The sequence below is a fragment of the Mustela lutreola genome, chromosome X (genome assembly GCF_030435805.1).
Source record: "Mustela lutreola isolate mMusLut2 chromosome X, mMusLut2.pri, whole genome shotgun sequence".
NCBI lineage: Eukaryota > Metazoa > Chordata > Mammalia > Carnivora > Mustelidae > Mustela > Mustela lutreola.
Window position 1 is genome coordinate 60926087 of NC_081308.1, and position 24342 is coordinate 60950428.

The following is a 24342-nucleotide window of genomic DNA, read 5'->3' on the forward strand; positions in this document are numbered from 1 at the left end:
GGGGAAATGGACTTTTTACTTATTACCAGACTAAAAAGCAAAGCCCTCATCTCTTAGTATAATCTTTATAATTCCATTCATTGATAGTTTTGTTCATATGATATTATAATTCAACCTTTAAGTGCCTTTCTAGGAATCTGAGCATTTTTTAAAATTCTCTTCTACTATGCAGAACACAATATATAGAAATACTAGAAAGAAATAATATATAGTAACATTTATTCACTGAATTTTGGATCAACCTCTCACCTGCATAATATGCTTTCCTCCAAAGTAACTCCAAATGTTCTAATTTTAAAATTTCAAGGTTAAATGCACCTCTGATAAAACTGCCCAGATCCAGAAAACAAAAAGGGGGTACTGGAGAGAAACAAATATAACATAGTACAAAGTTTGAAAGCCTTAACTGAAATCAGAAAGTTGATAATCCAACTATTTCCAGTTTACCTGAAAAGTAGAAGTCTGTATCATGTTTGCACCAAGTGGGGGAAAAAGACTCCCCAATATCACTATCACCCTCCATCCCTTCTATCTCCCCTTAAAAAGGTGTTCTAATTCACTTGTTCTTGTATGTTATATTAGGAGATAAAAGAATGAATTTTGCTGAATGGGAGAAGATACTTGCAAATGACATGTCTGATAAAGGGTTAGTATCCAAAATATAGAAAGAACTCCTCAAACTCAACAACCAAAAAACAAATAATCCAGTTAAGAAATGGGCAGAAGACACGAATAGACATTTTTTCCAAAGAAGACATCCAGATGGCTAACACATGAAAAGATGCTCAACATCACTCATCATCAGGGAAATACAAATGAAAACTATAATGAGATACCATCCCACACCTGTAGAATGGCTAAAATTAACAATACAGGAAACAACATGTGTTGCCAAGGATGCAGAAAAAGGGGAACCTTCTTACACTGCTGGTGGGAATGTAATGTAGTGCAGTCACTCTGGAAAACCATATGGAATTTCCTCAAAAAGTTAAAAATAGAGCTATCCTATGATCTAGCAATTATATTACTAGGTATTTACCCAAAAGATACAAAAATACTTATTTGAAGTAATATATGCACCCCAATATTTATAGCAGCATTATCAACAATAACCAAACTATGGAAAGATCCCAAGTATCTATTGACTGATGGATGGATAAAGAAGATATGGTGTACACACACACACACACACACGCACACACACACACTGCAATATTACCCAGCCATCAAAGAAAGAAGGAAGGAAGGAAGAAAGGAAGGAAGGAAGGAAGGAAGGAAAGAAAGAAAGAAAGAAAGAAAGAAAGAAAGAAAGAAAGAAATCTTGCCATTTGCAACCAAGTGGATCGAGCTAGAGAGTATTATGTTAAGTGAAGTAAGTCAGTCAAAGAAAGACAAATACCATATGATTTCACTCATGTGGAATTCAAGAAACAAAACAGATGAACATGGAGGAAAAAGAGATGCAAAATAGGAAATAGACTCTTAACTCTAGAGAACAACCTGGGGTTGCTGGTGGGGAGTTTGCTGGCGGGGGGGTTAAATGGGTGATGGGTATTAAGGAGGGCATTTGTGATAATGAGAACTGGATGTATATAAGTGATGAATCACTAAATTCTACTCCTGAAAATAATATCATACTATATGTTAACTAACTGGAATTTAAATATCTAAACTTGATACTACAAAAACAATGAGTTTTGTTATGTTGTCCTTATAGTGTTGCCGAATATTGACCATTGCATATCTGATAGCAAATTAAATCCTAGGAGTGATTTATTCTGCCTAGAGGAGGTGAGGCAAAGCTGACTGAAGTTTCCAGTCAGTTCTGGGCCAGGTCTAACAGGGACCCCTGTGAACAGCAGCCAGAAGAGCCAAGACAATAATGTCATAAATAGATTTGCTCATTTTCATCACAAGAGATGACAGAGGAAAATAAAAGTTCTACTCAGGCTTAGCACCTGGTACATGAGGACATTACCCATTCATACTAGCACAGCTTACCTTTCATTAGTTTCTATATCAAAACAGAACCTTTTGTCGATAGACTCTGTCTTCCTCCTCACGCAGTACTTCAGGGTTAAGTCCAAAGGCCCCTGATATAAGAGAAGGATTAATAGCCAATTTGAAAAAAAAATGCACAGAAGCTTCTTATGCCTCCTGCAGTAGCCTCAGTCAGTTGGAAGGCATCAGTCAGGGCAGCAGGAGCAATGTTTAGCCTCACCAAGAACCTTGTCCCTTCAAACAGTATTTACAGCAGATGGGTTTCTTCTTGCTCCAGTAATTAATGGTTGAGATCAGGACAAAATGCTACAGGTAGGTCAGTACTCTTTTTTTTAGCATGGTAGATTAAATAGGAAGCTCATTATACATAATATAAGGGGAATATAGGACAAATGGGCTGACCAAATGGCATTAAGTGTACTGAATAAAATTTTCATAAAACCTGCAGGTTGGGAGTGGCCTTATGCAGTCTTCCTTCCATTAAACTGGCAGATGGAGGAAGGGAGAGAAACAGTTTCATTCCCCACCTCCAGACTCTTCAGGAAGACAGAAATCACAAAAGCAATCTCTCCAAAGATAGGCAGAAGTACAGAAAATGAGCAAATTTATATATTACAAAGTTCCATTTGGTATTTCATATATGCAAAACAGCGTAGCCCACCTTAGTCTTATGGTCACTTAATAAGGCCATTGAAGTCTGCTGTGTCCACAGATTAAAATTTCCCAATCCAACATTGTTCGGTTTCCCTCTATTATCTCAACAGAGACAATAGGAAAGAGAAGAAACACTTAACAATTACTACTATTTGACACACATTATGCTAGGTATCTTTAAACCAACTTTCTTCATAACAACCCTTAGAAAGAAGTAAATAAAGCTCAGAGAGGTAAAATGGCTTACCTAAAGTCACCCAAGTCAGTATAGTGGAAATAGTATTAAATTAGGAAGTTTAAAATTTGGGGTTTTGTCTCAGTTACTCCATTTACTAGCTTACAATCCAGAGCAAATGACTTTCCTCTCTGAACCTTAACTTCACAATCTATTAAATGGGAAAAATGCCAACCACTTTGATGCCAGAAATTCAGAAATAATTCCCAAGTGTCAGTTCTGGGTCTAGGTACTATGCCACCCAAACTGGTCCATACAGTTGATCCAACTGATCAAACAATACTTTTTTATTTATTATTTATTATGTTCAGTTAGGCAATATATAATACATCATCAGTTTTTGATGTTATGTTCGACAATTCATTAATTGCTTGTAATACTTATTTCTTATTGGTACACTCAACTCCCTTTCAGGCCTACCCTTTTACTGCCCCTATACTATAAAAACTCAACTCTAAATTCATCCTTCAATCTGCCTTATTTACCCTAACACTGAGGGTATCAAGAATTACAAGTCCTTCAGGATGACAGCAACTAACAGCATCATATACTCACCCTCCCCCTTTAAACTCTCAACTCTCTCAGATTCAGAGGCATCATAGCTCAGGGGCCTAGGCCCTGTCTATTACTCCAGGTTACCCCTAGCCACCCCCATCTGTTTTATGCCCCATCCATGCAGAAGTGCTCTCATTTCACACATGTCATAACTCTCATGACTCCATAACTGCAAATAATGTTTCCTCCACCTGCAATGACTTTATCTATATTCTTGGTCTGGCTAAACTCATAATTGTTCTACATACTGCAGTTCAGCTTTAATTTCCTCCAAAATTCTTCCCCAATCCCATACACTGTTCACTATGTATTTTGCGCATTATATTAATGCTTCCCGTTTTCATGCCTTATTTCCCCAACTGACTGAGAATTCAAGGGCATGGGCAGCATCTTATTTATCTTTTTATCTCTAGGATCTAGGAATGATTAGTGCCCAAGAAATTTTTATGAACTACAGTATCATTCTTGCCATTTTTCTGATGAGGAAAATGATACTGAGCAATATTACATAATTTACTTGGGGTCAAAAAGCTACTAGGTCATAGAGGTAGGATTTAAACCCAGTTGTTGAAAGTCAAAAGATAGCACTCCTTCCTCTTACTACAACTGCCTGACAGGGAAATGATGGGGATCCTATAAAAGAGAATTTGGGAAGATAACCTATAAAATGAGCAGCACAACAAAAGTGGAAGTTGATAGGCTGAACTAGTAGGGAACACTGTTAAGTACCATAATCAGAAAGAGGGATCCGTCTTCAAACTGAACTACTAATACTTAACAGGCATACTGAGAAAGTAAATGAAGTGCTTGACCAAAAGTGTCTAGCTCAGTGCCAGGCACACGTAGATGTCAATAAATAGTGGATTTTATGGTGTTATTATAGTCTCACTTCCTTGTATTATTTACCTTTCTAAAACACAAACCAGGAATAGGAACTGAGAGAAATGACAAGAAGAAATCATTTCCAACTTCATTTTAGGGAAATTTAAGTTACTAATTTACCTTCCCCTCCTTCTAAATAGAGAACCAAGTTCTTCTTTCCACTCCATAAGGAATCCCATATTAAAACTGCTTAGGCTGACTATTGCAATTTTACAAGCAGCCACTCAATGAAAAGGGAAGAAGGAAAGAAAAACTAAAAGGAGAGCTTGTGCTCATCTCCTAGGAGGATATGAAAGTGGGATGACTGCTTCTGTCTTGAGCTTTTCAGTAAGTGCTTGAGCAGAAAAGGGCCTAATCAGCTTATTTTAAAGTCTGGGACTGGGAAAGAAATGTGTGTAGGAAAAGGAAAGGAAGAAACTACAGGACAGTGCTTATAAGCACTAGTCAATAAGATACATCAGCTAAGTACCGACAGAAATGGAAAAAATGCTGTGATAGAGACCAAGATAAATTTAATGAAACTACTTGGAAGGTACTTTGGCAATTAACAGACTGGAAACTAAGAAGAGTTTTGGAGTCAAGAATGAGTAACTGGCCCATATAGAAGCATGGATGAGGGTTCTGGAAACCCTATTTGGTATCCTTCATTAGAGGTGCATTCCATCTCCAATACCCATTCAAAACTGAATGACAAAATTCTGGGTTCAAGACAAAAAAGGCAATTTTCTATAGCCTGACACCAAATCTCAGTCCTCTCTAATTTTCTGTGAACAAGTCACACAGGAGAGATCTTCCAGGGAAAGCACCAGCAAAGGAGACAGAATGGCCCAGTTTTTCTCCAAATTTCTGCCTACCAAAATTAGGTTTTTTCATGCCACCAAGGTTCAGTGCTAACAAAATGAACCTTGTTTGACTTTGTAAACAATTTATAAAGAATAGAAATCCTTAAAAATAATGCCTTACAACCCAGTCTGAGAGACAGTTTAAAGGGACACACTAAACTACTTTTAGAATATGAATATTCTATCAGCTTTTATCTTAATAAACCCTTGAGAGACAGAATTTCCAAAGATAGGCAAAAAGTGAGATAACAGAATAAGTTTTTTGGCTGTGTTGTCATATATATAATATACTATAGCATAGTAGAGTAAGTATAGTATAGTATGTAATATATAAGATTAGGTTCTTCCAGGTAAGTAACTATCTTCTTAGTGTGTTAAACTCATCTTGACATTTTAGGGGATGGGGAAGGTTTGAAGGACAGAAGAAGAAGCATTACCTGCTTAAATATATCTGAAAATTATATACAATAGGGGGTACAGATTATTCTAACTTCAGGAAACAGACATACTTCTCTAAAAAACAAGGAATTTCAGAAAGTATTTTAAACACTTGCTATTTAAAGGAATCCTAAGAATCCTAAGAAGTAGAGACTTCTTAAAGGCAAGTAACACTATCCTCTTGCAATTCATCCATATTCTTGCAAATTTTCTTGTACAATGTGACAAGAACTTGTAATAATTTAATAAATGATCTGAAAAAGCACAGGCATTTTCAGAAGGCTTGACATAATTAACAGACATATTTCACTCACCTGAGTAGTAGCTGGCCCAATGCAAATTTGTGTCAAGAGGAACATACAAAATCATGGCTTCACATAACCATGCTGGACTTGATTCTTTGAAACTAAGTCAAGATATACTCTTTTCTAAGATACAGTCACAGATGCATTTCAAAAAATATGGCACACAAAAGAACTGACCTGTTTAGCACCTGGCTTCTGCTCCATAGGTGTCATGGTGAGCATTTTGGTCTCCTTCTCATACTGGCAGTAATATTTCACCCAGGATATTCCCAAAGCCCCTACAATGATAGGCAAAAGTGAGCTGACAGACTATATCCATTTGGCTGTCTGGTCAATACACTCCTAAGATGGAAGTGGTATAGCCTGCTCTTCATAATCACAGGGCTTTGGATCTAGCTCTAATCTTCCCCTGAACTCCAACCCTGTGGGCTATTGATGCACAGCACATACAGAGATCCTAATCCTCATCAAATGCTTTCCATATCTGCTCTAGCTTGCTCCAAATAACTCTTTTTGTCATGTCTCTTCTAAACGCTTCTGCTGTTCATCCTATTGTATGAGTTGGAAACATGTGTAATCTTCTGCTTCTTCTTCCCTGTAACTTGTCTCTTTTGACTGGTGGCTGGGAACTGCTCATTATTTTTCCAACATGTCTCTCCTTCAGCTGTTTCTTCTCTCCATCCCTTCTAGAACTGAATTAGTTCAGGACCCTATTGCTGAATTCCTTATAATGTTTTATGATCTACTTCAAACAAAATAAAAATTGAACATTTCACTAATTAATTATGACAGTGACCTTCTCTCTGATTGCTCCCATCTCTGATCACTCCTTTCCAGTCCATTCTCTATTCTTTAGCTAAAGGAATTATTTTTTAAATACTGATGTCTATTATATCATTTTTCTTATAAATCTTGCATGGCTTCCCCACTGTCTCTAAACTCATGTTGGCCCACAAGACCCTTCCTAATATGACATTTACCTTTCCTACTTTGTCATTTGCCACCCTCTATGGTCCTGTCTCATTGAATTACTTTCAGTTACCAAATAAACAGGTGACCAAATATTTTTAGTCCAAATTCAATACATATTTAAGAGTGAATGGGTCACTATTAATAATTACATCAGGATGGAAAGTGTATACCAGGGCTATTCTTTGCAAACTATGACCCTGAAAATTAACTACATCCTCATACCTTTGTGCCTGAGTAACATGCAATGGTATATACCTGGAATTCCCCCCTTTTTTTGTCTATCAACCTTCCACTCATAATTCAATTCCTAATTTAAACATTGCTTCCTCAAAAAAGCCCTTCAATATATGCCCCAAATGCAGTGTTCAACACATTTCTTTATAATTCTTGATATAGTTGTCTGTCTTCCTCATCACACTATGAACTTCTTGAAGGTTACTAACAGACCATAATAAAAGAATAACAAAAACTAAAAATAAATAAAAATAAAAATAATGTTGGATTTCAAAAAAAATAAGATTGGTTCATATTTTTTAAAATCCTCAATGCACTACATATCACCTGGCAAAAAGGATGTTCGGTAAACATTCAACTGAATAGCAACATCATATCCATTCGACACATTAGAAAACTGGGGCACAGAAGCACCACATAGCTAGTTGATATTAGAGCCAAGATTAGAAAATCATTATTCCCACATCATTTATAATATAGCAGTAGTTTTCAACCAAGGACAATTTTGCCAAAGAGATATTTGGCAATGTCTGGAGACATTTTAGGTTGTCATACCTATGAATGCTATTAGAATAAAGTGAGGACAGGCCACAGACGCTCCTAAATATCTTATAATGTACATGACCCCCCTCTCAGAACAAAGAACTACCCAGCCCAAAAAGTCAATTGCACTGAGACTGAGAAATTCTGCAATGCACAGTTGTAGAGATAAACCCAAGAGATTAAAGAACATATGTTTGAAAACCACCAGAAGTTAATTTCTCTTAGAGAAGAAAAGATGATACTATCACTGCCTGAATGCCATGCTTTGTGAATTGCAGTAGTTTTTGTCACTGGTAACATGTAAATAGCCTCCTTTGCCTCTTCTTCTCAGGTATAATAAGTCTGGGCAGGGCTGAAACCACAGGCTTTGAAACCATTGGGTCATAGTTCATAAGGAAATCAAAGAGCACACATAAGTTTTCATAAAGTAATTTAGGAAGTAGGAAGGCTTAAATACTCTGCAATATTCAGTGAATGGAGAAGTTAATCCATGGGCCTTGGTTAGCAATGAACAACTGTCCTGCCCACTGAAAGCACAATGGTTGTTGTTTACTGCTTTAAGAGCAATCATGTATTCCTAAGGCAGTGGAAGGTATAGGGTATAGTGATAGGAGGATAGGTTTTGGCATTTCATAGAACTGAGTTTACTCAGGCTTGCTAGTTGATAGTTGGGTAACTTTTTTGTTGTTGTTGTTGATGGTTTTTAATTATGTTCAATTTGCCAACATATCACTGGGTAGCTTTCAACTAGTGATCACTATAAGCCTCAGTGGCCTCAAGTAAAATGGTATGGTAAGTGGTTTTAAAGATTAAATGAGATAGTATATTTAATGCACTTTGCACCATGCCTGGTACATAGTAGGTATAATAAATACTACTTTTCTGCCTCCTTTCCCCTACCTCCTTTTCCCCCCCAGTCATAGTCATCAGAAGGATTAAACAATTAACAATCCCCACTTTGGATCACAGAGAAAAACCTTAGATCTTATCATCCCCAAGTCTTCAGAAGACAAATCCTTAACTACTACCCCTCGAATTTCTCCTTCCTTTTCCTTTTTTCCCTCTGTTCCCAGACTGTTCTCCAAAGAGGTATAGCTGTCAGGGGTCTATGAACAATATGGGTGCCTGGAGTTTGGAGATGCCAAGTGGCAGTAGGTGCTAGCCTACTGAAACCCAGTGTGTATCCCTGTATTCCCACACACATTTCTCTTGTGTATAGAGATAGCCTTCAATGGTAGGCTGTCCTGGAAGTTTGCATGTCTGGGGAGCTTCCTTCATCCTTTTCTTAAGTTCTTCCATCTCTTCTCGGGTACTGGAGAAATGATTTCTTGTCTGTGAAGACATTATCATCATAATTATTCTCATTATCACCATGGTTATTAAAAAGCACTTATTGGTTATAGATCCAGTGCAGAGTTTTCTTGGTTTGCATAATATGCTACAACATAGCAAAAACAACAACAAAAATGTTGAATAGCATCGTGACTAGAAAACAACTTTACGAGATTAACAGTGCCAAAGACTAAAAGGGAAACAGAAACATAAATAGCAATATAACCATAAAAATACATCTGGGAGACTTTATTCTAATGGAAATCACATAAGCCAATAAATAAAGGTTCTTAGAATTCTAAGCGCCAGACTGAACTCTGCTTTACAAAATAGGAAATTGTAAAAGTTTTCAAAGGTAATATTATCATGGCAACTTCTAAGCTCTCCCTCAAGTAAAGTTACTGCCTACTTGACTCTGAATCAAATTCTGGCTTATTAGGATAAAATACATGACAAGGTGCTATCTTTGAAGATGTTAATAACAAAAACTAATGGTAAGAAGAAATCTATTTAAAACTGCACAACTAAAACACAATAGCAAAACACTGCTTGAAATGTGGGTATGAAAATCATTAGAGATAGGTTCTTAATGTCCAGTCTCAAGATTGTTACATCAGTCACAAAGGTGATCTGAGCTAGCTATCTTGTTAGGCCCACACTATTGATTATCTTGTGAATGAGTTCATCATATACACAGATACAAAACATTGCTATTAAACTCATACTTTTCAAGTTCTATTTGGAGGAAGATTCAAATGATTAACCTGGTTATAGGAAGATTTTAAAAATCCATAGAAATCAGGGACTCACATTCTGGTGAAGATGAGTACCCACATAGAAAGAAACAAAACAACTGTAAGTCAGGATCCTCCTAAACAACCAGGTGAAGTTTATTTTCCACTAACAACCTTATTAGCAACTTTTTCGTATAAAAATACTCTACAAATTTCATGTAATGTAACAACTAGTCCAAAGTCACTATCTCAGCGATGCCTTCTCTGTGTCAGGCTGTCAAATGTTCCACTTTCTGTGCTTCCTTAAAATTTCTGGTCTTGATGCTATTCAAACACTTATCACAAGGAATTATGGTGTGTTCCAGTGTTTATGTATCTTTCCTGCAAGAGACTGTATGTTCCCTGAGGACAGAAAACCTAACATACTTCATTATGGTATGTCCATGCCTGGCACAGAGTATATGTTATATCCATAGCCATTCACTGAATAGTGGGTTAAATAAACAAATGAGAAAAAATATATATGTTACGAAGATGGGAAGGCTATGCCTATGGCCATCTATAAGAACCAGATGGGAAAGAAGGTGAATAAAACCTTTATATATAATTTATATATAATTTAAAGGAAGAGAGGGAAAAATGGGCATTCATGTCATAAAACTCACAAGTGCCTTGACTGACCAACATGGAAGTAGCATAAAACCTGTGCTTAAACAAGCCCATAGTTGTGTTCTGATCTGAGAGGGATGCAGTAAATTAGCAACATTTAATGTTTACTGGATAGATATAAGTGTCAGAGGGTAGAAGGGTAGGTTTGAACAACAATAAGCCTCAAAGACTGGTAAGAGTTGAAACTGGAAGAGAAAGCATACTAAAATAATTATGATCCACATTAGTATGTCCTGACAAATTGGCTAGAATGCAATAAGCTGGAATTTCAAGATCAAGGTCATTGCAGCTGAGATCCAGCTGGAATGCAGGGACAGGTGAAGAAATCCACATGCAAACTCACATTCTGCAAACTGAGCTGGAGCTGCTGTTTGTATGGGAGGAAATCCTGCGTGAGCGCCACAGTCAAGTTGTTGGAAATGAAGAGACTATGAAGAAAGGCCAAAACCTAGGGGAAATGTGTAAAAATAACTTCATCATCAGTACCTTCTCATTACTAAATAAAGGAAAAAGAAACTTGGAAAAGAAACTCCATATACCAAGTATAGTGTTAAAAGTAATCATGAAAACACAAGCAGGTCTACACATAGCTATTCTCTTATTAAACATTTATGTTGAACTTAGTTCCAGAAAACAAGAACTACTAACAAATGTATTCATTCAAATCCTTTCCAGATAGCATATAAAACCATTCATTGTTTGGACCATGGAATAGACTGTGCATTTTCTCTCTATATCCTCAGAATTGTCACAGAATAGTTGATCAATATTTGTTGGGCAAAAAAAAAAAATAGGTGAATAAATGAGTAAAGTATGTACCTTAATGAAGAATGTCCTAATGCTAAAAGATTCAAATAGTATGAACCCATTTTCAAATTAAAAATATTTCAGAGGGGTTTAAGAATTAGACATAAAATAACTAATTTTTTTAATGTTCCAAATATTCAAATTCATTAATAAATACACAGAAAAACAATGAAAATATGATTTCATCTATGAAATACAAACCTTTAAACAATAATGCTCACTTCTGGCAATAATAAAGTATAATAATAGGAAGTAATAATAATTTCTCTATTCTATTTAGAAAATAAGTGGATAGGTATATGTAAATATGCACAAAGATACACAATATGCATATACACATGCATATATTATACATATAAACACAAACTATGTATACACAAAAACACAATAAAGGTACATATATATACACATGTACATATATACATTTATTTATATATAAATGTAATTGGGTTTGTGTACTACATACCTTGTCATATACACAATCTTTCTGTTTCTCTTCCAAGCTTTCTCATCTCAGGAAATGACACTACCACTTACTCAGTCAAGCCAGAAAGTAAAGAATCATCCTTGATTTCTTTTCCACTCACATCTCAATCCAAATTCTGTCAGTTTTACCACCAAAATATATCTCTAATCCAGCCATTCTTTTCTGTTTCCACTTTCAGCACCCTAACCCAAACCAAGCTCTTTTCTTGCCTAGACTGCTGTAGTAGCCTCCTAATTGGATTCCTTGCTTCCACTGTTGATCTCTTCCAAGCCATTCTCCACACAACAAAATCAGCTTATATCATATCCTGATTAAAAAACTTATATCCATGGTTTTCCACTACACTTAGACTACTATCCAAACTCCTTACCATGATTACAAGTCCTATGCCTTCCTATCATACATTATTTCCTGCCAGTCTCCTTTTCTATTACCTATATCTAAAGGCACTAACATTTTCATTCCTCAGGCACACCATTCTTTCCTAACTTAAGGATCATGCACATGTGTTTTTTTCTGCATCTTTAATATTATTTCCCCATTATGCATGTGGCTGCATCCTCTCTTTCTTTAGAACTTATCTTAAGTGATACTTTCAGACTTCCTCCTTGACCACTTAATCTAAAGTAGTTGCCCATTCTTGTTATTTGTTTTAGCCCCTATTATAACTTACAATTAGTTATATTTATATATATTCTTCTTTCCCTTCTGTCTACCCAATAAGAGTGTAGTCTTTATGAAGACAGAAACAGAGTTTGTCTTATTCACTATAAGATACCCAGTGCTTAGCACAGTGCCTGACATATAACAGAAGCTAACTGTTTTTTGTATAAATAAATAAACACTTGGTTGCACACAGATATACATGTTCATATACATGTATACATGTATATACATATACATGTTCATGTGAAAAATATATACATGTGTAAACAGACCTGCACACATGTGTACATACATCCACATCTAAAGTACAAAGACAGACATATATAGAGAGAGAAATATAACAAATACAGAAATTTTGGAAAGAAAATGCCAAAATATCAACAGTGATTATCTCTGTATGGGAATTTGTTATTTTTGTTTTTTCCTATATTTTTTTCTAGATTTTCTTTACTAAGAATTAAAATTCAACATAGCTGTCATATCAAAGCACACCCTTTTTATAGTCAAGGAGATGTAATTAGAAAATAAAGAAGATCAAAGTAAAAATAGTACAATAGGAAGTCATTAAGTGCAAGGGACATGTGCTCCTAGGAAATTGACAGGCATATTATAGGCACTATAAAAGTGTTATGAAAGCATGAGAGCAAGGAAGGGAAGAGAAAAAAAAAAAGAAAGGGTGTCAGAGAAATCAAAGAAGGGAGAAAAGGAGAAAGGAAACAAAAAAGAGAAGGAAAGAAAAATCATAGCTGAGGGGACAGAAAATGGGAGAGGAAAAAAAGGCAGGGGAGTAGAGGTAAAGAAGAGAGAGAAAATACTGTTAGTAAGAGAGCAAGAGCAACCCAAGCTACTGTGTTTATTTTCTTGACATTCATTATTAAGCATTAAATATCCTTCAGCATCTTTGAAATCTCAATTTTATGGTCAAAGTTCTCCATATTTACCTGGTATTTGGTAAATATTTTTAGACTATTCATCAACAGATAGAACTTACTGGCTCCACAATGTTGAACTTCTTGGACTCCTGAACTTCCTGGATTTGATATACATAATCAAGGGAGGACTCAAAGAAATTCTGCCTCTCCTTGTCCACCTGGAGGTCTGCCTGTAAAGAAGAGTAGCAAATGTCACATAACAGCACAGTCACTTTTGCAAGTCACTGCTTATGGACTCAACAGAATGCTAGAGCTAGGGGAGAATTTAGCCACCAAGTAATGATCTTATTCATTTATTTTACAGACAGAGAATTATAAACCAAGAATTAAAAAGTGATCATTGTGAAACTTCTGATTTCTGGTTCAACAATTAAAGATCTTGAAAGTTACCTCACCCATCCTCACAAGAAAAATGATGAACAAACTGAAAATGAATAATTCCCCTTAGAAACAACAGAGAAGTAAAGTCAGAAGGAAAACAGTTGCCTCCAATATTAGATAGACAGTTGAAAATAGAGAATCAGAGATTACCAGAGCAGAAGCACAGAAGCAGAAATTAGACTACCAGTTATTTAAGAATAATTCTCAGGGTGCTTGGGTGGCTCAGTTAAGTGTCTAACCCTTGCTTTCAGCTCAGGTCATGATCTCAGGATCATGAGACTAAGCCCCACATCCGAATCCAAGCTCAGCAGAGAGTCTGCTTGAGATTCTCTCCCTCTACTCCTCTCTGCCCCCCAAATTCACTCCCTCTTCCTCTCTCTCTCTCTCTCAAATAAATAATTATTTTTTTAAAGAAAAAAAGAATACCTCTCTAAAGAAAGCAAAAGACAACAGGGAAAACAGAAAAAAAAAATACCAGAGGAAATTTTGGCTTCAGAACAATAGTTAGAAAAAACCAAGCATAGTCGAAAAGCAAACTAAGCCCAGCCTAACTCCTAGTAATGTAAACATAAAGCCTCATACTACAGGCCTATTTATTTCAATTCCTTTTACCTGGAACATCATGCCTGGCTTTCAACAAAATAGTACAAGGCATTCAAGAACAAAAACCAGTTGAAGATGAAGAACAAACATCAAGGGGCACCTGGGTGGCTCAGTGAGTTGGGCCTCTGACATCAGCTCAGGTCTTGATCTCAGGGTCCTGGGATCAAGCCCCACATGGGCTATCTGCTCGGCAGGCAGTCTGCTTCCCGTCTCTCTCTCTGCCTAGCTTTCTGCGTACTTGTGATCGATCTCTCTCTCTCTCTCTCTCTCTGTCAAATAAATGAATAAAATCTTTAGAAAAAAAGAACAAACATCAAAACCAAACTTAGATAAGGTCAAGATAGTGGATAGTGGAACTATTACACCAGAAATTACAGCAAAGGCATTAATTGAAAAAGAGGAAAACACACAAGAACATGTGAATAATATATGTGGATATATGAAAACTTGAAGTATTAATCAAAAGGAAATGCAAGTAATCAAAAACAATAGCAGAAATGAAGAATGCCTTGAATGGGCTTATCGACAGCCTAAAAAAGACTACAGAAAAAATCAGTGAACCTGAATGTATGTTTAATAGAAACTTCAAAAACTGAAATGCAAAGAGAAAAAAGAATCAAAAATACAGAAATATTTATGAAATGTTGGACAATTATAAAAGGTATAAGATATATAAAGGAGGGAAAAATGGAATATAAGAAATACTTAAAGTGATGACTGAAAATTTTCCAAAATTAGACAGGTACCAAACAAAAGATTGAGAAAGCTCAGAGAACAGCTGTATAAATACAAAAAAAAAAAAAAAAATACATGTAGTCATATCATATTCAAATAACACAAATTTAAAGACAGAGAAAATCTTGAAGAAGAAGAAACACCTTATCTAAAGATGCGTAAAAATAGAATTTCTCTCAAAAGACCATGCAAAAAGAAGAGTAGAGTGAGATATTTTAGATATTGAAAGAAAAATCACAAATTGAGAATTCTGTATCCAGTGACATTATATTTCAAAAGTGAAGAAGAATTAAGGATTTTCTCAAACAAACAAAATATGGAGGAATGTGTTGCTAGTAAAATTGTGACCCAAGAAATATAATAAGAACTTCTTCAAAAATAGTGAAAACAATGTGAGAAATGCATACCAACATAAAGAGAAGAAGAGCGGGGAGGAGTCAAGATGGCAGAGAAGTAGCAAGCTGAGACAACATCAGGTAGCAGATCAGCTAAGTAACTTAACAAACCATTCCAAACACCCAAAAATCCAACAGGAGGTCGAAGAGAAGAAGAGCAGTAATTCTAGCAATAGAAAATCCATCACTTTCTGAAAGGTAGGACTGGCGGAGAAGTGAATCCAAAGCGACAGGAAGATAGACCGTGGGGGGAGTGGCCGACTCCCCGCAAGCAGCAGAGCAATGGAGCACAAAATCAGAACTTTTAAAAGTCTGCTCCACTGAGGAACATCGCTCCAGAGACTAAACCGGGGTGAAGCCCACATGGGGACAGCCTGGTCTCAGGTCCCACAGGGTCACAGAAGGATCGGGGGTGTCTGAGTGTCACAGAGCTCACAGGTATTAGACCAGGGAAGCTGGCTACAGAGAAGGAGCTGAGGAGGGAGCTCTCAACTCAGGGATACCTTAAATTGTGATCTGTGGCAAAGGCCACTGCTCTGTAAGTGGGGACCCCACAAGATCTGGGGAGACACCCCTGGAAGAACACAGGGATCTGCTGGGTTTGGAGACTCCAGGCAGGGCTGTGTGCCAGAGACAGAGATTCTTGGTCACAGGCTGGGTGAGCTCGAAATGCAGCCAGAGGCCAGGGAGATGGGAGTGATTGAGCATGTTTCTCCGAAGGCACACTGAGGAGTGGGACCCCGAGCTCTCGGCTCCTCCAGGCTGGAGACTGGGAGGCGGCCATTTTCATTCCTGTCCTCTGGAACTCTACAGAAAGTGTTCAGGGAACAAAAGCTCCCAAAAGCAAACCCGAGTGGATAACTTAGCCTGGCCCCTGGTAAGGGCGGTGCAATTTCATCTTGGGCAAAAGCATTTAAGAATCACTGCAACAGGCCCCTCCCCAACAATATCACCAGGAAATCCAGCCACAACCCAGTTCATTTACCAAGGAGAACAGTGGAATTCCAGAGGAGGAGAAAGCAAAGCATGGCATTCATGGCTTTACCCCATGATTCTTTACTTGTACAAAGTTAATTAATTTTTTTTAATTTTATTTTTTCCTTCTGCTAAATTTTTTAAACTTTTACCCTTTCCTCTTTTAACATTTTTAACTAGTTTGTCTTAACAATACCTTTCAAAAACTATTTTTTGAAACTTCATTATTATAGTCATATTTTATCCTTCATAATATCTAACTTTACTTTTTGTATACACACTGGGTTTTTTTATTCTAAAAAATTTTGGGATACAACAACTTCTTCAAATAGATCAAAATATAACATAAATCTAACACAGGGCCTTGTTCTAGTCTGCAGCCTGAGGAAATTCTCTCCACTTTCTTTGTCTTTATTTTACCACACAACTTATCAATTCCTTTTTTAGAATTCTTTTTTAAAAAGTTTTTCAACTTTATACTCATATTGCATCCCTTCATCGTGTTTACCATTATATACGTTTTTCATTCTTTAAAATTTTGGGAGGTAGTTTCTTTTAAGAGACCAAAACACTCCCAAAATTAAGTGGGTGACCCTGTTCTATCCACCAGTCTAAAATATATATATATATTTTTTTCTTTTTTTAATTTTTTGTTCTGAACTTCTTTTTACCCCTTCTCCCCCGCACCCCAGGATTTGGGGTCTCTTCTGATTTAGATAAAGCACATTTTATGGAGGTCATTGCCACCCTTTTAGTATTTTATTCTCTCTTTCATACATTCTTACCTGGATAAAATGACAAGACTGAAAAACTCACCACAAAAAAAAAAAAAAAAAAAAAAAAAAAGGAATAAGAGGCAGTAGTACCAAAGGACAGGGACCTAATCAATATGGACATTGATAATATGTCAGATCTAGAGTTCAGAATGACAATTCTCAAGGTGCTTGTGTGCCTCGAAAAAGGCACAGAAGATATTAGAGAAACCTGTCTGGAGAAATAAAAACCCTTTCTGGAGAAATAAAAGAACTAAAATCTAACCAAGTTGAAATTAAAAAAGCTATTTATGAGGTGCACTAAAAAATGGAGGATCTCATTGCTAAGATAAATGTGGCAGAAGAGAGAATTAGTGATATAGAAGACCAAATGACAAAGAATAAAGAAGCTGAACAAAAGAGAGACAAACAACTACTGGACCCTAAGGGGAGAACTTGAGAAATAAGTGATACCATAAGACAAAACAATATTAGAACAATTGGGATTCCAAAAGAAGAAGAAAGAGAGAGAGGGGCAGGAGGTATATTGGAGTGAATTATTGTAGAGTATTTCCCTAAAATGGCAAAGGGAACAAGCATCAAAATTCAGGAGACTCAGAGAGTCTCCCTCAAAATCAATAAGAATAGGTCCACACCCCATCATCTAATAGTAAAATTGACAAGTCTTAGTGACAAAGAGAAAATCCTGAAAGCATCCCAGGATATGAAGTCTGTAACACACAGTGGTAAAAATATTAGATTGGCAGCAGACTTATCCACAAAGACCCGGAAGGCCAGAAAGAACTGGCATGATATATTCAGAGCATTAAATGAGAAAAACACACAGCCAAGAATACTATATCCAGCTAGGTTATAACTGAAAATAGAAGGAGTGATAAAAAGCTTCTAAGACAAACAAAAACTAAAATAGAGTTCGTAAACACCAAACCAGCTCTGCAAGAAATACTGAAAGGGGTCCTCTATGAAAAGAGAGAGAATAAAAGTAGTAGACCAGAAAGGAACAGACAATATACAATAATAGTCCCCTTACAGGCAATACAATAGCACTAAATTCATATCTCTCAATAGTTACCCTGAATGTAAATGGGCCAAATGCCCCAAGCAAAAGACACAGGATATCAGAATCGATAAAAAACCAAACCCATCAATATGCTGTCTACAAGAAACTCATTTTAAACCCAAAGACACCTCCAGATTTAAAGTGAGGAGTGGAAAACAATTCACCATGCTAATTGACATCAAAAGAAAGCTGGGGTGGCAATCCGTATATCAGATCAATTAGATTTTAAGCCAAAGACTATAATAAGAGATGAGGAAGGACACTATATCATACTCAAAGTGTCTGTCCAACAACAGGATCTAACAATTTTAATTAACTATGCTCCTAACATAGAAGCAACCAACTATATAAATCAATTAATAACAAAATCAAAGAAACACATTGACAATAATAAAATAATGTAGGGTACTTTTAAAAAAACTCACTGAAATGGAAAGATCATCCAAGCAAAAGAGCAACAAGGAAATACAGGCCTTAAATGACACACCGGACCAGATGGACATCACAGATATATACAGAACATTCCATCCCAAAGGAATAGAATATTCATTCTTCTCTAGTGCATATGGAACATTCTCCAGAATAGATCACATCCTGGGTCACAAATCTGTTCTCAACCCGTATCAAAAGATTGGGATCATTCCCTGCATATTTTCAGACCACAATGCTCTGAAGTTAGAACTCAATCACAAGAGGAAATTTGGAAAGAACCCAAATACATGGAGACTAAACAGCATCCTTCTAAGAATGAATGGGTCAACCAGGAAATTAAAGACTAATTGAAAAATGTCATGGAAACAAATGATAATGAAAACACAATGGTTCAAATTCTGTGGGACACAGTAAAGGCAGTCCTGAGAGGAAAATATAGAGTGATAAAAACCTTTCTCAACAAACAAGAAAGGTCTCATATACACAAACTAACCCAACACCTAAAGGAGCTGGACAAAGAACAACAAAGAAAGCCTAAACCTAGCAGAAAAGAGAAAAAAATAAAGATCAGAGCCGAAATCAATGGAATAGAAACAAAAAACAAAACAAAGCAAAATAAAACAAAAAAAAAATTAAAACAATTCAAAACCAATAGAACAAATCAACGAAACTAGGAGCTAGCTCTTTAAAAGAATTAATAAGATTGATAAACCCCTGGCCAGATTCAAAAGGAAAAGAGAAAGGACCCAAATAAATAAAATCATGAATGAAAGAGGAGAGATCAAAACCAACACCAAAGAAATGCAAACAATAATAAGAACACATTAAGAGCAACTATATGCCAGCAAATTTGACTATCTGGAAGAAATGGATTCATTCCTAGAGGCATATAAACTACCACAACAGAACCAGGAAGATAGAAAACCTGAACGGACCCATAACCAGTAAGGCGATTGAAGCACTCATCAAAAATCTCCGAACAAACCAGAGTCCAGGGTCAGACAGCTTCCCAGGGGAATTCTACTAAACATTTAAAGAATTAATTCCAATTCTTCTGAAACTGTTCCAAAAAATAGAAATGGAAGGAAAACTTCCAAACTCATTTTTTGAGGCCAACATTTACCTTCATCCCAAAACCAGACAAAGATCCCATCAAAAAAAAAAAAAAAATTACAGATCAATATCCTTAAGAACACAGATGCGAAAATTCTCACTAAAACACTAACCAAAAGACTCCAACAGTATATTAAAGGATTATTCACCACGACAAAGTGGGATTTATCCCAGGACTGCAAGGTTGGTTCAACATCCGAAAATCAATCAATATAATACAATGCATTAATAAAAGAAAGAACAGGGGGGAGGAGTCAAGATGGTGAGAAGTAGCAGGCTGAGACTATTTCAGCTGGCCGGAGATCAGCTAGATAGCTTATCTAAAGATTGAAAACACCTGAAAATCCATCGGCAGATCGAAGAGAAGAAGAACAGCAATTCTGGAAACAGAAAAACAACCACTTTCTGAAAGGTAGGACTGACAGAGAAGTGAGTCCAAAGCGATGGGAAGAGAGACCTCGGGGGGAGGGGCCGGCTCCCGGCAAGCGGCGGAGCAACGGCCCACAAAATCAGGACTTTTAAAAGTCTGTTCTGCTGAGGGACATCGCTCCAGAGGCTAAACCGGGGTGAAGCCGGGGGGTCAGCGTGGCCTCAGGTTCCGCAGGGTCACAGAAGGATCGGGGGTGTCTGAGTGTCGCAGAGCTTGCGAGTACTGGAATTGGAAAGCCGGCTACAGAGACAGAGCTGACATTAAGCTCGCAGCTCCGTGTTACCTTGAACCGGTCGCAGGCTCGGTGAGCTCGGAGCGCGGCCAGAGGTCAGGCAGACGGGAGTAACTGGGCGCTGTTTTCTGAGAGCGCACTGAGAAGTGGGGCCCTGGGCTCTCTGCACCTCCGGGCCAGAGACCAGGAGGCCGCCATTTGTATTCCCGTCCTCCAGAACTCTACAGAAAGTGCTCAGGGAACAAAAGCTCCTGAAAGCAAACCCGAACAGATTACTCACCCCGGCCCCTGGTAAGGGCGGTGCAATTCCGCCTGGGGCAAAGAAACTTCAGAATCACTACAACAAGCCCCTCCCCCAGAAGATCAACAAGAAATCCAGCCAAGACCAAGTTCACCTACCAAGGAGTGCAGTTTCAATACCAAGGAGAGCAGCAGAATTCCAGAGGAGGAGAACGCAAAGCACGGAACTCATGGCTTTTCCCCTGTGATTTTTTTTAGTCTTGCAGTTAATTTAATTTTTTTCTGTTTCATTTTTTTTTTTTTCTCGCCTTCTGGTAAAATTTTTTTTTTAACGTTTACCTTTTTCTTTTTTAACGTTTTTCAACTAGTTTATCTAATATATATATTTTTTCTTTTTTATATTTTTCTTGTTTTCTTTTTTTTAAATTCTTTTCTTTTCTATTCTTTTTTCTTTTTTTTTCTTACATCCTTTTTGAACCTCTTTTTATCCCCTTTCTCCACCCTCATGATTTGGGATCTCTTCTAATTTGGTTAAAGCATATTTTCCTGGGGTTGTTGCCACCCTTTTAGTATTTTCCTTGCTCCTTCATATACTCTTATCTGGACAAAATGACAAGACAGAAAAATTCAACACAAAAAAAAGAACAAGAGGCAGTACCGAAGGCTAGGGACCTAATCAATACAGACATTGGTAATATGTCAGATCTAGAGTTCAGAATGACAATTCTCAAGGTTCTAGCTGGGTTCGAAAAGGCATGGAAGATATTAGAGAAACCATCTCGAGAGATATAAAAGCCCTTTCTGCAGAAATAAAAGAACTGAAAACTAACCAAGTTGAAATCAAAAAAGCTATTAATGAGGTGCAATCAAAAATGGAGGCTCTCACTGCTAGGATAAATGAGGAAGAAGAAAGAATTAGTGATATAAAAAACCAAATGACGGAGAATGAAGAAGCTGAGCAAAAGAGGGACAAATGGACTACTAGACCATGAGGGGAGAATTAGAGAGATAAGTGACACCATAAGACAAAACAACATTGGAATAATTGGGATTCCAGAAGAAGAAGAAAGAGAGAGGGGAGCAGGAGGTATACTGGAAAGAATTATTGGGGAGAATTTCCCCAATATGGCAAAGGGAACGAGCATCAAAATTCAGGAGGTTCAGAGAACGCCCCTCAAACTCAATAAGAATAGACCCACACCCCATCACCCAATAGTAAAATTTAAAAGTCTCAGTGACAAATAGAAAATCCTGAAAGCAGCCAGGGAGAATAAGTCTGTAACATACAATGGTAAAAAAATTATATTGGCAGCTGACTTATCCACAGAGACCTGGCAGGCCAGAAAGAGCTGGCATGATATTTTCAGAACACTAAACGAGAAAAACATGCAGCTAAGAATACTATATCCAGCTAGGCTATCATTGCAAATAGAAGGAGAGATTAAAAGCTTCCAGGACAAACAAAAACTGAAAGAATTTGCAAACACCAAACCAGCTCTACAGGAAATATTGAAAGGGGTCCTCTAAGCAAAGAGAGAGCCTACAAGTGGTAGATCAGAAAGGAACAGAGAACATATACAGTACAAGTTACCTTACAGACAATACAATGGCACTAAATTCATATCTCTCAATAGTTACCCTGAATGTTAATGGGCTAAATGCCCCTGTCAAAAGACACAGGGTATCAGAATGGATAAAAAAACAAAACCCATCTATATGTTGGCTCCAAGAAACTCATTTTGAGCCCGAAGACACCTCCAGATTTAAAGTGAGGGGGTGGAAAAGAATTTACCATGCTAATGGACATCAGAAGAAAGCAGGAGTGGCAATCCTTATTCAGATCAATTAGATTTTAAGCCAAAGACTATAATAAGAGATGAGGAAGGACACTATATCATACTCAAAGGGTCTGCCCAACAAGAATATCTAACAATTTTAGATATCTATGCCCCCAACGTGGGATCAGCCAACTATATAAGCCAATTAAAAACAAAATCAAAGAAACACATCAACAATAATACAATAATAGTAGGGGACTTTAACACTCCCCTCACTGAAATGGACAGATCATCCAAGCAAAAGATCAACAAGGAAATAAAGGCCTTAAACGACACACTGGACCAGATGGACATCACAGATATATTCAGAACATTTCACCCCAAAGCAACAGAATACACATTCTTCTCTAGTGCACATGGAACATTCTCCAGAATAGATCACATCCTCGGTCCTAAAACAGGACTCAACCGGTATCAAAAGATTGGGATCATTCCCTGCATATTTTCAGACCACAATGCTCTAAAGCTAGATCTCAACCACAAAAGGAAGTTTGGAAAGAACCCAAATACATGGAGACTAAACAGCATCCTTCTAAAGAATGAATGGGTCAACCGGAAAAGTAAAGAAGAATTGAAAAAAATCATGGAAACAAATGATAATGAAAACTAAACGGTTCAAAATCTGTGGGACACAACAAAGGCAGTCCTGAGAGGAAAATATATAGCGGTACAAGCCTTTCTCAAGAAACAAGAAAGGTCGCAGGTACACAACCTAAACCTACACCTAAAGGAGCTGGAGAAAAAACAAGAAAGAAACCCTAAGCCCATCAGGAGAAGAGAAATCATAAAGATCAGAGCAGAAATCAATGAAATAGAAACCAAAAAAACAATAGAACAAATCCACCAAACTAAGAGCTGGTTCTTTGAAAGAATTATAAAATTGATAAACCCCTGGCCCGACTTATCAAAAAGAAAAGAGAAAGGACCCAAATAAATAAATTCATGAATGAAAGAGGAGAGATCACAACTAACACCAAAGAAATACAAACTATTATAAGAACACACTATGAGTAACTCTACGCCAATAAATTTGACAATCTGGTAGAAATGGATGCATGCCTAGAAACATATAAACTACCACAACTGAAACAGGAAGAAATAGAAAGCCTGAACAGACCCATAACCAGTAAGGAGATTGAAACAGTCATTAAAAATCTCCAAACAAACAAAAGCCCAGGGGCAGACGGCTTCCCGGCGGAATTCTACCAAACATTTAAAGAAGAAATAATTCCTATTCTCCTGAAACTGTTCCAAAAAATAGGAATGGAAGGAAAACTTCCAAACTCATTTTATGAGGCCAGCATCACCTTGATCCCAAAACCAGACAAGGATCCCATCAAAAAAGAGAGCTATAGACCAAAATCCTTGATGAACACAGATGCGAAAATATTCAACAAAATACTAGCCAATAGGATTCAACAGTACATTAAAAGGATTGTTCACCACGACCAAGTGGGATTTATTCCAGGCCTGCAAGGTTGGTTCAACATCCGCAAATCAGTCAATGTGATACAACACATCAATAAAAGAAAGAACAAGAACCATATGATACACTCAATAGATGCTGAAAAAGCATTTGACAAAGTACAGCATCCCTTCCTGATCAAAACTCTTCAAAGTGTAGGGATGGAGGGCACATACCTCAATATCATCAAAGCCATCTATGAAAAACCCACCACAAATATCATTATCAATGGAGAAAAACTGAAAGCTTTTCCGCTAAGGTCTGGAACTCGGCAGGGATGTCCATTATCACGACTGCTATTCAACATAGTACTAGAGGTCCTAGCCTCAGCAATCAGACAACAAAAGGAAATTAAAGGCATCCAAATTGGCAAAGAAGAAGT

At 37.0% G+C, this 24342-nt stretch overlaps 1 protein-coding gene across 9 annotated transcripts in view; it reads right to left on the reverse strand.

The window, feature by feature from the left end:
- OPHN1 (oligophrenin 1) overlaps positions 1–24342 on the reverse strand; it is a 593829-nt gene that overhangs the window by 274086 nt on the left and 295401 nt on the right. For all 9 annotated transcript variants that reach the window (XR_009350083.1, XM_059158456.1, XM_059158455.1 and 6 more), the window contains exons 7-11: positions 13348–13458; positions 10740–10844; positions 8864–8993; positions 6090–6190; positions 2002–2093 (exon numbers count right to left, since the gene is read on the reverse strand). Coding sequence is in view for 8 of the 9 variants with exons in the window: in XM_059158456.1 (XP_059014439.1) it covers positions 2002–2093; positions 6090–6190; positions 8864–8993; positions 10740–10844; positions 13348–13458 (539 nt within the window). In the remaining variant the exon portion in view is untranslated. The remainder of the gene's footprint in view (positions 1–2001; positions 2094–6089; positions 6191–8863; positions 8994–10739; positions 10845–13347; positions 13459–24342) is intronic.